The sequence below is a fragment of the Colias croceus genome, chromosome 24 (assembly GCF_905220415.1).
Source record: "Colias croceus chromosome 24, ilColCroc2.1".
Taxonomy (NCBI): Eukaryota; Metazoa; Arthropoda; class Insecta; order Lepidoptera; family Pieridae; genus Colias; species Colias croceus.
Genome location: NC_059560.1, coordinates 2,611,631 through 2,625,380, shown reverse-complemented (window position 1 = coordinate 2,625,380; position 13,750 = coordinate 2,611,631). Strand labels below are relative to the sequence as shown.

General features: G+C 35.8%; 1 protein-coding gene across 3 annotated transcripts in view; it reads left to right on the top strand.

Annotated features, from left to right (window-relative positions):
- Positions 1–6,897, top strand: part of LOC123702721 (glycerol-3-phosphate acyltransferase 1, mitochondrial) — a 69,859-nt gene extending 62,962 nt beyond the window's left edge. For all 3 annotated transcript variants that reach the window (XM_045650508.1, XM_045650507.1, XM_045650506.1), the window contains 6 exons: positions 890–1,074; positions 2,240–2,375; positions 2,755–2,948; positions 4,077–4,213; positions 4,786–4,931; positions 5,248–6,897. In XM_045650508.1, the coding sequence (XP_045506464.1) occupies positions 890–1,074; positions 2,240–2,375; positions 2,755–2,948; positions 4,077–4,213; positions 4,786–4,931; positions 5,248–5,444 (995 nt within the window). In that variant the 3' untranslated portion in view covers positions 5,445–6,897. The remainder of the gene's footprint in view (positions 1–889; positions 1,075–2,239; positions 2,376–2,754; positions 2,949–4,076; positions 4,214–4,785; positions 4,932–5,247) is intronic.
- The last annotated feature ends 6,853 nt before the right edge of the window (positions 6,898–13,750 follow it).

Sequence of the window (13,750 nt, the reverse complement as noted above, 5' to 3'; positions counted from 1 at the left end):
GTGTGCTAAATTTCATTGTAATCGGTTCAGTAGTTTTTATGTGAAAGAGTAACAAACATCCATACATCCATACAAACTTTCGCATTTATAATATTAACTAGGAAGGATGTTTTTCGGCCAACTGGTTTTCATAACACAAGCGAAAGCCTTGTATGGGATCAGATCGTGCCGTGTGTGAAAATTGTCCTCAAAATATTTATTGAAGTTATACTTCTTTTGGCGCGATGGAGAAAAATGATGAGAGTGAATTTTTACGATGCGCGCGCACACCGACACCTAAATTTAACAGCATGAAGTTAGTTCTAGGTGGTATGAAAATTGATAATTATGTTCAAGTTGTATATTCTAGTATGTTTTTCCATACGCCAAAGAAGTATAACTTCTAACGCGTGTACATGTCGTGGCCATATCGTAGATTTGCTCATTTCATGAAATGGCCAACATAGTTTGATCAGATCGTTAAATCGTCAACGTTTCACGATTTGGTCATCCACATTAGTTAGGTTAGACTTTAATAAACAATGCCAGAAGCGAATCGCTTTTTAAAAAAGAAACAAAAATGGTGGCATTTCGTGAAATGACCAAATCGTGGAACGTTGACGATTTAACGATCTGCCCCCCTAGCCAAGTGGCTTTCTGTTAGCGCAGCGTTCAATAGAATAGACTACGAATGTATGAGATTGACGTAAGCTGTAGATAAACGTATCTACAGCTTACGTCAATCTCATACATTCGTAGTCTATTTTATTGAACGCTACGCTAACAGAAAACCACTTGGCTAGGGGGGCTGGCCAAACTAAATTGGTCATTTCATGAACATTTTATTTTTGCAAATCTACGATATGCCCACGACATACATAAGTGCACACACTCTTTTTATATATAACAGACGCGTCTCAATCGACGGCGCTAATGTGCACCAACGTGGTGGCGTACGTGCTGCTGGCGGAGCAGCGCGCGGGCTGCTCGCTGCGCCAGCTGGAGCGCGGCGTGGAGCTGCGCGCGCAGCGGCTGGCGGCCGACGGCCGGGACCTGGGGTACGCGGGCCGCGCGCCCGCCGTGCTGCGACATGCGGTGCGTGTATTTCTTTTGGTTTTGTGAAACGAGCTCATCAGATCCAATTTTTATGTACCTAATTATTTGTTTTTTTTTTTCTTTTTTAATTAGAAAAATAAAATTTCACATTTATTTTAAACACAGTTTTGCGATGCGAAACCTTACGAGGTTTGTAGCAACGCTAAATAAATGTAAAATATATAGTGGGCTAGAAGGATATTTAAGGGGAAGGAGAGAATAAAAACTACTACATCACTTGAAATTGATATTTTTGGTTTTATGACATTCAAATCCATACTAATATTATAAATACGAAAGTAACTGCTGTCTTTCTGTCTGTTACTCAATCACGCCTAAACTACTGACTACTAATATTATAAATGCGAAAGTAACTCTGTCTGTCTGTCTGTTACTCAATCACGCCTAAACTACTGACTACTAATATTATAAATGCAAAAGTAACTCTGTCTGTCTGTCTGTTACTCAATCACTGAACCAATTTGAATGAAATTTGGTATGGAGATATTTTGATACTCGAGAAAGGACATAGGCTACCTTTTATTGCGAAATATGTTCCACGGGCGAAGCCGGGGCGGACCACTAGTGCGCCGTGTATAAATAAAAATTTATAAAGAATAGAAAAAATTATACATTTATACTACATCACTATTATACTACAACTAACATTACAGTTTACAAGGAATACGGAGTATAGGCGTATTCATTAGCAACAAAGTTGAATCAGCGGATACGCCAGCATCTCCGAAACAATATTTTAGAAGTTTCAGGCACTTGGCACATCTGCTGCAGAATTGATAACATTTAAACAATCTTTCCTGTAATATTGTTCATCAACTATCAATCAACAAACATTTAACAATACTACGAGGCTTATATGTATTTAAGGGCCGATTTTTCAATCCATGGCTAAAACTTATCCGCCCAATAAAGTATTACACGATAATATTAAAATGTCACCCGTAAACTGTCAAAGACGGGCAAAGAATACATTTTTGAAGTGGTAGTTTAGTGGTAGTTTAGTAGTGGTAGTACATTATTCGACGAATAAGTATTAACCAAGGATTGAAAAATCGGCCCTGAAATGCTTAATTTTACAAAAAAAAAAAAAATGTTCAGTAATATTAATCTAACTAAATGATTAATGAACATTTTCACATTCCAGCTGGACATGCTCGGGCGTGGCGTAGTGCGTCGCTGGAACGGTCGTGTGAGAGTACAGCCCGGCGTGGCGGCCGCGCTCGAACTGAGCTACTACGCGAATTCTGTGGTCGCGCACTACGCGGCGCCCGCTATTGTTGGTGAGTGGATGTGTTCGATATTTGAATTTGTCGTCTTTTTTTCGTAGGTGGCCAGTTTATGTTTCTTTTTTTATGAAGCTGTCAAGTGTTAGTGGCCAGTTTGTCTTTTTTATGTTTCTTTTTTTATTGTGAAGTTAAGAAGTAAGCGGCCAGTTTTGTCCGTAGTATATTCGTTTGTTCGATTTTTAAATTGCTTTTGATTGCGTTTGTAGCATTGTGGGGATCAAATGCAATGTGAATCAGTTTCATGACTGCCTAGTTTATCAAACACCCTGTATCTTCCTACAGCGTTATTCTTTTGTATGTGTGGCTATCGAGTTGTAAGTTTATCAGTTTGCCAATTTAAATTTTATGTAATTTTTTTGTATGTACATTACAGCGACGGCACTAGAGAGCATCCTGTGCGAGCCGGGCGCGGACCAAGAGCTAGTGCGGCACAGCGAGCTGATGGAGCGAGCACTGCAGCTGTGCGGCGTGCTCGGGCACGAGTTCATCCTGTGCGCGCCCTGCCAGCGGCACAGCGAGCGGCTGCTGGACGACATCGCGCGCACCGACCTGCTGCAGCCCGTGCAGGTGTGTGTGTGACTGTGCGAGACATCCTGTACGAGCTCATCCTGTACGAGTTCACTCCGTACGTATCAATCCCGTACGAATTAGTCCCGTACGTGTTAATCCCGTACGAATTAATGCCGTACGAGATAGTCCCGTACGAATCAATCCCGTACGAATAGGTCCCGTACGTGTTAATCCCGTACGAATTAATACTGTACATGTTAATCCCGCATGAATCAGTCCCGTACGAATTAATCCTGTACGAGTTAATCCCGTACGAAATAATCCCGTACGAATCAATACCGTATGAATTCGTCCCGTACGAGATAATCCCGTACGTATCAATCCGGTACGAATTAGTCCCGTACGTGTTAATCCCGTACGAATTAATACTGTACATGTTAATCCCGCATGAATCAGTCCCGTACGAATTAATCCTGTACGAGTTAATCCCGTACGAAATAATCCCGTACGAATCAATAATCCCGTACGAGATAGTCCCGTACGAGTTCATCCTGTACGAGCCCATCCTGTACGGGATAGTCCCGTACGAATCAATACCGTATGAATTCGTCCCGTACGAGATAATCCCGTACGTATCAATCCCGTACGAATTAGTCCCGTACGTGTGAATCCCGTACGAATTAATACTGTACATGTTAATCCCGCATGAATCAGTCCCGTACGAATTAATCCTGTACGAGTTAATCCCGTACGAAATAATCCCGTACGAATTAGCCCCGTACGAATTAATCCTGTATGAGTGAGTTCCGTACGAATTAGTCCCGTACGATTAATCCCGTACGAGTTCATCCTGAACGAGAGATTCTGTGCGAGACATTGTGAACGAATTCATTCTGTATGAGTTCATCCTGTACGACTTCATCCTATACCAGAACATCGTGCGCAATTGTGTAGATGTATCTGTGCAGTTTTCTGTGCGACTGTGCAACAAGTATATGCAAATGTATGACCATAATGACCATAACACACAACAGTTCACATTACAAATAAGTACGAGGTATGTATAAAAAAATAAAATAATAATAATACCATATAATTAATGTGTACTTAGGTCGCTATTACAACCACTTTGTTTCCCAAAATATTAGTGTCTATATTTAACACACTAATTTTTGTGTTACACAGAATCAAAACGTATTAGAGGAGCAAAGGTGGTCACAGCGTTTCGCGAAGAGTTTAGAAGACGACGAAGAAGAACAACCAGACCCCACTAGGAATATGAAGTATAGGATTAATAAGAAACCGGAGGCCATTGCTGAGAGGTAATTAAAAAAAAACCTATAATAAAGATGATAATTAAATTCCTTATGCTAAGATCCAGCTCGAAGGACCACTAAATGTAGGAATAGTGGTCCTTCGAGCCGGATTTTAAGCTCTATGTTCTTTTTAAAGTGTGTACACACATTTTAATTTTAATTATTTGTGACGACATGGCCCTACATATTATTTACTAGCTGCGCTTCGCGGTTTCATCCGCGTGGCTCTGCTCATGTTGGTCTTAGCGTAATGATACATATGGCCTTCCTCAATAAATGGGCTATCTAACACCGAAAGAATTTATCAAATCGACGCTGAGATTTTCGCTTTAAAATAAAGAAACTCTTCAGCTTTATAATATTAGTATAGATTTAATTTACTTGAAGCACGACCGAGATATAGCAATTAATGATACATACATAAAGCCTATTTCACATATGTAGATTCGATTGTTTGTTTGTCACGATTTAATTTGTTATATTCATACTGAGCAATATATTTTTCGTCTGCAGTTGTATTTTGCTTCGAACTTCTACTTAACATAAACTAAAAATATTAATTTTTTATTTTTTTCCAGACGTAGATTACTGCTAACACTCAGGCCGTTGATGGAAGCGTATTCAGCGACCTGCAAATGTCTAAAAACCGCATCGCAAAAGGAAATAGTAACTAACACATTGGACCGGCTCACCGAAGAATTCACACAGAATAGAATGTTATACGGTAAATAATATATAAATAAATATTAATTTTCTTAGCGGGAATTTGGGAAAAAGTAGTGAAAATTACGGATGATATTTTGTTAAACAGATTTTCTTTGAGTTAAATATGGGTGTTAAATAAGTCGTATTTGAACTTCGTACTCAAGTAATGGAGAAAAAAAGCCCTTAAAAGTACCGTATGCTTTACTGTATTATTGTAAGATACATATTATGAAGATTAAAATTTCCGTTAAACGATTTTTATCATCAATACCGTTTCAAATTTACCAAAAAATGGCAAAATATATTTTTTCATTTCATTAAAAATTAATTTACAGGCGAAGCGGTATCAACAGACGCGATACGCAACTGCCTCCGGTTGCTCCGCCAATGGGGAGTGATAGACATGCACACCGACAACAAAATTAGGAAAATAACACTAGTGCCGCCCTACGACGACGAGCAACGTTTACAAGAAGTGTGCAATAACATACATATGTTCAATATGGACTCGCCTCTATTGGAGAAAAAGTGAAATATAGTACTGTAGTGTGAAGTGATTGTTACTATTAAAAACCTTATTTTAACGGCACTTTAGTTTAAGTGTAGAAGTATAGTGACTGTATTTTTTTTTAGTAATTTTGGTAAAAGTACAAGAAACAACTTAACTTACAATAATGCTCAAAATTGTCTGAAGGAAAACTATGCTTACGTGTGCGTTAGGCATGGTTTTATAAAGAGTGTATACAATAGACTTTGAACATTACTGCGTCGAAATAAGGTGCTAATTTCAATGAATGTTTTATACAACTCTCATTTTTTGACCACCTTTTAATAGATTGTGAGTCTAATTGTTTCTAGTATAATAAAAGAATGTCATACAAAATTAAAGTTCAAGTGAATTATAAGTTACACTTAAAATTGAGTGTCGTTTAAAAAATCGGTTTATAGAGACCAAAAATAATGTTAGCTAGTGTTTAAATCTTTCATACTATTTGGAAGAGGTTCTGTTATTAAAATAAAACTTTTTTTTACACAAAAATACGTACAATTTGTCCTTTTTCCCATACATTGACGATACAAAAATAATTTGTCAAATATGTTTGTGGTGAAAAAAAAAGAGAATGTTTTTTTGAGCGGCTGGTTCGTGAGAAAGAAGTTGATGATAGTTGTATGTGTGTTTATTGATATTTACCTTGGAGTAGCTACTTTTTTTATCTTTAAAGGCTGCACTAGAATTGTAAGCTTGACAAGTATGAATGAACAGTAGTTTAGGTAGTATCCCTGAATATTCTGTTGTTTTTTTATTATTTTTAGTCTGGAAAACAGATAACTCATAATTATAAGAGTATATAAGTTTTAGATAATATTATGTACAATAAAACTTAAACCGATTTTAATACCAAATAATCGGTCATGCATGCTTGTCAAACTTATAACGTGTGTAGCTATTTCACTGTATTTTTTGTTACTATAGTTACGGTTATATGGTTATCTGAGTAAAATAAATAAACTATATCATTTTGATGCTATCTGGCTGTGAAGGAATGTGCGAAAGGGACAGAGCTATGCTGAAGTAGATAAATCTGAAATAGAGGTCTGCGTATAGTCGATATTTTAAATATTTTAAACTATGTTTATTGGTACTAGGTTTAAGTTCTATACCGTTCAAAAATTAACTATTAGATATATTAAACTTGTGGTTGCTATAACAAATTAAACTGTCTACAAAAAATTTAGACAGGGTTTAACTTTAAGCGCGGTTCCTCCTTAATCTGGTTTTGTCGTATTTCACATAGACAACTATTAAACTGACAGATCCCTGGTTTAAACTGTGTTTAAATTGTTTTGTGGTAAGTCCAAAAATGTTCTAATGAAAAAGTACAATTGTGTACAAATTTGAACATAGATGGCGCTGTTATAAAAATTATTATTAGCTGTATAAACTAGAAATTTAATTTTTGTAGTGTTACAGTTTAATGTGCTATTAATAATAGTACGAGATCCGGCTGCAGGATTAGTGCGTTCATCGGTTTTTTGCTGAAAACCGAATTTTTATGTATATTTATAATTAGGAGAATATATATCGACTAGGTTGCCAGTCAAAATTTGGCCGCAAGCATGTTTAATTAAAATTTTTCTAATCGATTTTTGGGAAAAAAATTCGTTCACTTGTTTTTTGAATAAAATGTAGTCTACATCACGGCAAATGATATAAAGATTCAAAAAAATCACGGTTGCCGCTTTTCACCTGGCCGCAACATCTTGGCAACCTGGTACAAACAGGTATGATTTCGATTCATTTTTACGTTCATAACGTACATTTATGAATCATATATCAAATTAAAGCTAATTTTTTTCTATTTATTATCATATATGGTTGCCTAATTAAATCCGGCCGCAAATAAGGGTTGCCGGCTGTTAAAAATTATAAATATTTACGCCTATTAGTACACCGACGCATTCGCGTGCGGCAGCGAAACAACGAGAAAAAGAGAGGATCGGCTGTTAATTATATTAAATCAATATTACTTTTTAAATTTGTCATTTTGAAAAGGACGACATATTTTCTTTCACTCAACCTTAAATATTCAACATCTTTAACAGCCGGCAACCCTTATTTGCGGCCGGATTTAATTAGGCAACCATATATGATAATAAATAGAAAAAAATTAGCTTTAATTTGATATATGATTCATAAATGTACGTTATGAACGTAAAAATGAATCGAAATTATACCTGTTTGCACCAGGCTGCCAAGATGTTGCGGCCAGGTGAAAAGCGGCAACCGTGATTTTTTAGAATCTTTATATCATTTGCCGTGATGTAGACTACATTTTATTCAAAAAACAAGTGAACGAATTTTTTTCCCAAAAATCGATTAGAAAAATTTTAATTAAACATGCTTGCGGCCAAATTTTGACTGGCAACCTAGTCGATACATATTCTCCTAATTATAAATATACATAAAAAGAATGCGTCGGTGTACTAATAGGCGTAAATATTTATAATTTTTAACAGCCGGCAACCCTTATTTGCGGCCGGATTTAATTAGGCAACCATATATGATAATAAATAGAAAAAAAATAGCTTTAATTTGATATATGATTCATAAATGTACGTTATGAACGTAAAAATGAATCGAAATCATACCTGTCTGCACCAGGCTGCCAAGATGTTGCGGCCAGGTGAAAAGCGGCAACCGTGATTTTTTTGAATCTTTATATCATTTGCCGTGATGTAGACTACATTTTATTCAAAAAAACAAGTGAACGAATTTTTTTCCCAAAAATCGATTAGAAAAATTTTAATTAAACATGCTTGCGGCCAAATTTTGACTGGCAACCTAGTCGATATATATTCTCCTAATTATAAATATACATAAAAATTCGGTTTTCAGCAAAAAACCGATGAGCGCACTAATCCTGCAGCCGGATCTTAGACTATAAATCTAATAAAAAGGAGACAATGATTGTACAACGAAAGAAAATATATAATTTTAATATTGCCACGCATTTTGAGTTATTTTTTTACTATGGGAACTAAGACAATAAAATTGTGTTGTTATAATTGCATGCTTAATTTTGTACCATTGTATATGATGGCTGTGAGTAAACTAAATGTGTATTTTATTTGAAAATATCGATTTACTAATGCTCGCGTTAATTCCTTCATAATATGTTTGTCACAGCTGAATTGTCACAGATGAAAAATCTTATTTTATGTCAAAATGACAGATAGTAACTTCGGAAAAGGCCATAGACAAGAAGGAGATAGTATTAAGTAATAGACAATGGCGATTTAATAATAAATGATAACATTTATTCTCGCATTGGTTTTCTTTGAAATCGAAAGTACATAATATGTATAAATCAACAGTAAGAAAAAGTGAAACTTCTTTAGGCACGTTTAGAGTAAAACTTCAAAGTTGCGTCATGGCAATACCGTCACATCATGGAGTAAGGCCACGATTTTGGTATCTTTGAATCTTGCCAAAGAAGTTTCACTTTTGACACGTGTGCTCGGAAGATAAATATTTTATTATATTGTCTTCTTTTCATATTTTGTGTGGTGGCGGACAGTCGTCTTATTTTGCTCTATTACATAAACACGAAAAGGTTCAATATAATATTGTCTTCTTTATTTTAAATATGTATTGTTTTGTGCAAATAAGACGACGAGTTTTCAGTTCATAATCAATATTTTTTGTTCCTATCACATTTTTAAGACTGGCAAGACCTTTCAACAAACTGATTTTTTCTTGAATGATACTAAGAAAATATATTAATTATATTTTTAACAGTTTTTTTTGAAGTATTGATTTCTTAAATATCATTCATGAAACTACGTAATTGTTTGATATATTTTCACATACTGCGTTAGACTACTCTGGGGGTGTTGTTTATTTCTAAACGAAACCATTTTTGTTATAAAAAGCTTTGGTGATATTGGGTTACAATGTCAATTGTATATAAGGGTCGGTACCTAAACGATTGTTTGAGATATTTTTAAGGCATTTTAAGTTGTACTAATGTAACTGTGTGTTTGGGCCCATAAATCGCCAAGGTAATTTCAATAGATACTATGTAATATTATAGGAAGCTATTTATGTATATAGATATTTTATATACGAGGGAAGATGTGGATTGTGTAAGAACAAATACTGAAATAAATACTTTACAAATATGTTTTGTCTTTTTTTTGTACACCTGAAATTCTTAAATCTAACTAGATTGGTTAAACATGAATGAGGAAATCAAATGGATGATGACAATTATTGACATATTATATCTAAACCATTCTTGAATCCACCACTAGTTTTACAAGATAAAGCTACAAAGCCTCACACACGCTGAAGTATTTCAGACGCAATTGACAACAGATGGCGTTAATAGAATCATAAAGTTTGAGAACATTGTACATTGATTACATTATAATTAGATATATTTTTGATAAACTTTACTATTAGGGTGCTTTTCCACTAATAATGTGCGAGGTTCTTCAGCTTGTCAGCTCTTCAGCTTTATATAATAGATAAAAAATACGTGTGGCACTTGACGACTGCCGCGGTAAAGCTATTGCATAGCATCGCATCGCTGTGCCGGTTGGAGTGGGGGGTGTTAGGTTTTTTCGTTTCGGAATTCGGTCGCCGCGCTCAAAGTCTGAGATAAAAGGTATGCACTATGCAATAGCTAAAGTAAGTTTAAGAGCGTTACTCCCGCTCAACGCGTACCGGCCACAGACATGCCACAGGGGAATAATTAATATAGGTAGTACCGGCCGTTACTGAGCGCCAGCACAATATTACGATAATGTACAGTACTCCAAAATTAATAATGCGCATGCAAATCTTCGCTAATTGTCGTATTTCCAAAATGTATTTTGCCTAAACAAATTTTACTAAATTATGCATGAAGAAAATGCATTTAACCACTCTATATACATATTGTCTTCGGACGCTCTGGGAATATGACAGTTACCGAACTGTGATGAAGAATTCTATGCGCATTATCACTTTTGGAGTACTGTATATTGTACTACTGTGGCGCGAATTCATTTCAAGCAGCAAGCGAGCAATTTTAAATAATTCGTTGTAAAATAAAATACACATTTGTTTACTAAAATTTTATTATTATATTCTTAAATACTATACAAGTACACTTATTAAATAAAGCGGACACAAACAAAATATAACTAAAGCAAACTTTTTAATTTATAATAATAATTATCAATATTTATTAACAACTGACAATTTTTGATCCATCGAAGTATTATTACTATTTACTACGTATAGAGAGGACACATCGAACAAAATCTGTCTCAAGCGCGGCGCGGCTGTTGTTTGGGGCGCGTGGCGCGGCCAAGGGCGCGGCTAATGAGTCATAGGGGGCATTTCACGCGAAGCGAACACAGATTACGGGGTCAGGTTTCCGATTTCGGTTATATTTTAGTATGTTAGGTACACCTGTATATGTACATCCTCAGTATGTATACGAAATATTTTTGCATTTAGAAGCTTAGTTTTCAAAATACAGGCCTTTGAAGATGTCAGCAAGCGCGAGGCATGCGTGACTTTGAATGTAATTATCAGTTCAAGAAAAGGATTTTTTTTTAAATATCCTTAAATATTTTTTAATTTTTCTTAGGAATTTAAAAATAAATTCGAAATTCAAAATATGATAATAAAAAGGTTTTTTAATGGGGATTATTATTCAGTTATCAATTTATTAAAAAAATCCTTTTCTTGAACTGATAATTACATTCAAAGTCACACATCACTTCCTTGCTTTCAAAAATAATGGAATCCATTATTAATCGCCAACTTCTTGAGTTCCTAGAGGAGCACCAGCTGATTAGCGATTGCCAGTACGGTTTCCGTAAAGGTCGCTCAGCTGGTGATCTTCTAGCACTCTTGACACACAAATGGGCGACCGCTATTGAAAGCAAGGGTGAAGCTTTAGCGGTAAGTTTGGACATAGCGAAAGCCTTTGATCGGGTTTGGCACAAGGCACTCCTTTCAAAGCTTCCATCGTACGGGGTTCCCGAGAAATTGTGTCAGTGGGTCACCAGTTTTCTCACAGAGCGGAGCATTAAAGTCGTTGTCGACGGTTCGTGCTCCGAGTCTAAGCCTGTGAATGCTGGGGTCCCTCAAGGCTGCGTTCTTTCCCCAACTCTGTTTCTTCTGCATATCAATGACATGCTACTAACCAGTGGCATTCATTGCTATGCAGACGACAGTACTGTTGACGCGCTTTATACCGGCCGATGCAATATGTCTCGGGATACCACTATTGAGCACCGGAACGAACTAGTGTCTCAAATTGAGAACTCTCTCGAGAAGATCTCGGATTGGGGAAAAGCCAACTTCGTTGAGTTTAACCCTAAAAAGACACAAGTTTGTGCGTTAACCACAAAGAAAACACCCTTCGTCATATCTCCATGCTTTCAGGGCATTCCTACCAGAGTCTCAGCTACCTTCCAAATTCGGCATTTCCCCAGGACTATAATTTAGAACACTTTAAGAAGCGTACTCCTCCCTCAAAGGCCGGCAACGCAACCACAATACTCCAGAGTCTGTGGTTGTTCATGGGCGGCGCCAATCATCGCTTTTTGAACGTTGACGCGCAAGCTCGTTTGCCGACATAAACATAAAAAAAAAACACATGCCTCGCGCTTGCTGACATCTTCAAAGGCCTGTATTTTGAAAACTAAGCTTCTAAATGCAAAAATATTTCGTATACATACCGAGGATATATATACAGGTGTAACATACTAAAATGTAACCGAAATCGGAAACCTGACCCCGAAGTTTGTGTCCGCTTCGCGTGAAATGCCCCACAGATAAGCGATGTCACCGACTCACCGCTACAGAGGCGACACTTTGTATCTTCAAAGTAGAGTAGAATATCTATTCTGCCAATTATTAATTATAAATTAAAACCAATCAATGTAACAAAAAAAATTGGTAGGTACGAGGGTAATTGATTTTCTTCTTTCATGATTTAACCTTTTTCGGTCTATTCTTTTCTTGCTGTATTTTAGCAATAGCACATGTTGAGGCGGCAAGCGGGGAGAACAGACTAAATGAGTTTGAGATGCTTGGCTCTAACTCGTGTTACAAATAGTGTAGTACCAATGTCCTCTTTAGTATGGTGTACATATTAACTCAATGGTTTAAGCCAATGTTCTGTAACACATAAAATTTTAATACTATTATGATTTAAGAATAATTCTATTTCTAATAATTTGCTAGCCAAGCCTTGAATATTTTGATGTACAATGGAAAAAGGCTGCTGTCTTATATACTAGTTTAAATCTAGCTAAGGGCACACCCCGGACACTCCATACAAAATTATAGTTTTGACAGTCACACTGTAGAGACTGCAAATGTGTGTGTAAACTCTTTATGGTTGGCACATTTGTGACTAGCGTAAAAAAAAATTCGCGTTTTTCTGATGAAATACATCCGTAAACAGCACAATATCTAACCATTTTCTACGAAAAACGATAATCACAAATCCAAAATAATAAAATTGCTTTAAGTCAATTTGATTAATGATTAATGTTGTCTAATGTCTGATCGTGCGGGGTGAGGTAAGTGTTTAATTTTGGCGGGAGGCGGAGAGTGTCCGTTCTGTAGCGTTTAGCTACTATTATGTATTCTGTGCTAAGGGCTAAATTTTCTGTCAATACTTAACCTAGGTTGGTGTATATAATTACTACTATATAAAATTATAGTGGGTAGATCCAGGGTCTACCGAACATGTACCAGACTGGTTAATAATTGTATATTATGCTATTAACATAGCATATCCTCTCTTATATCTAAATGGCAGATACACTGTATTCTTTGTGAAACAAAAAGAATTTATACAGGAATTTAAGTCAAAATATATAAATGCATCACTATGATGATTTGTTAAGTTATACAATTTTAAGTTAACATTATAGATAAATCTACATTGATTTGGTGTCAAACCAGGCAAATATGGTAACACAAGTATTTACCTACACAGCATAAATTTACATTTTGTCTCACTACTAATTTTTAACATTTTTTTAAATCCTAGGTATATCAATGTTATGTTTTTTTAATTAAAATTATCTCCGTATAATATAATAACAATACTACCTACTTTCATTAAAACTAAATTATCCAATGAATTCATGATACATGTACATGTAATGAACAAGTACAAAAATTAGTTACTAGAACTTCTTTCCAGTAAGCTAAGTAAGGGGAATTGTGTTTCAGGGGTGCCTGCTTATTCTTTTGGAGTTCCGGAGTATGTATATCCATTAAAGGAATCAAATAAGTTATAGAACAATAAAAGAAATTTT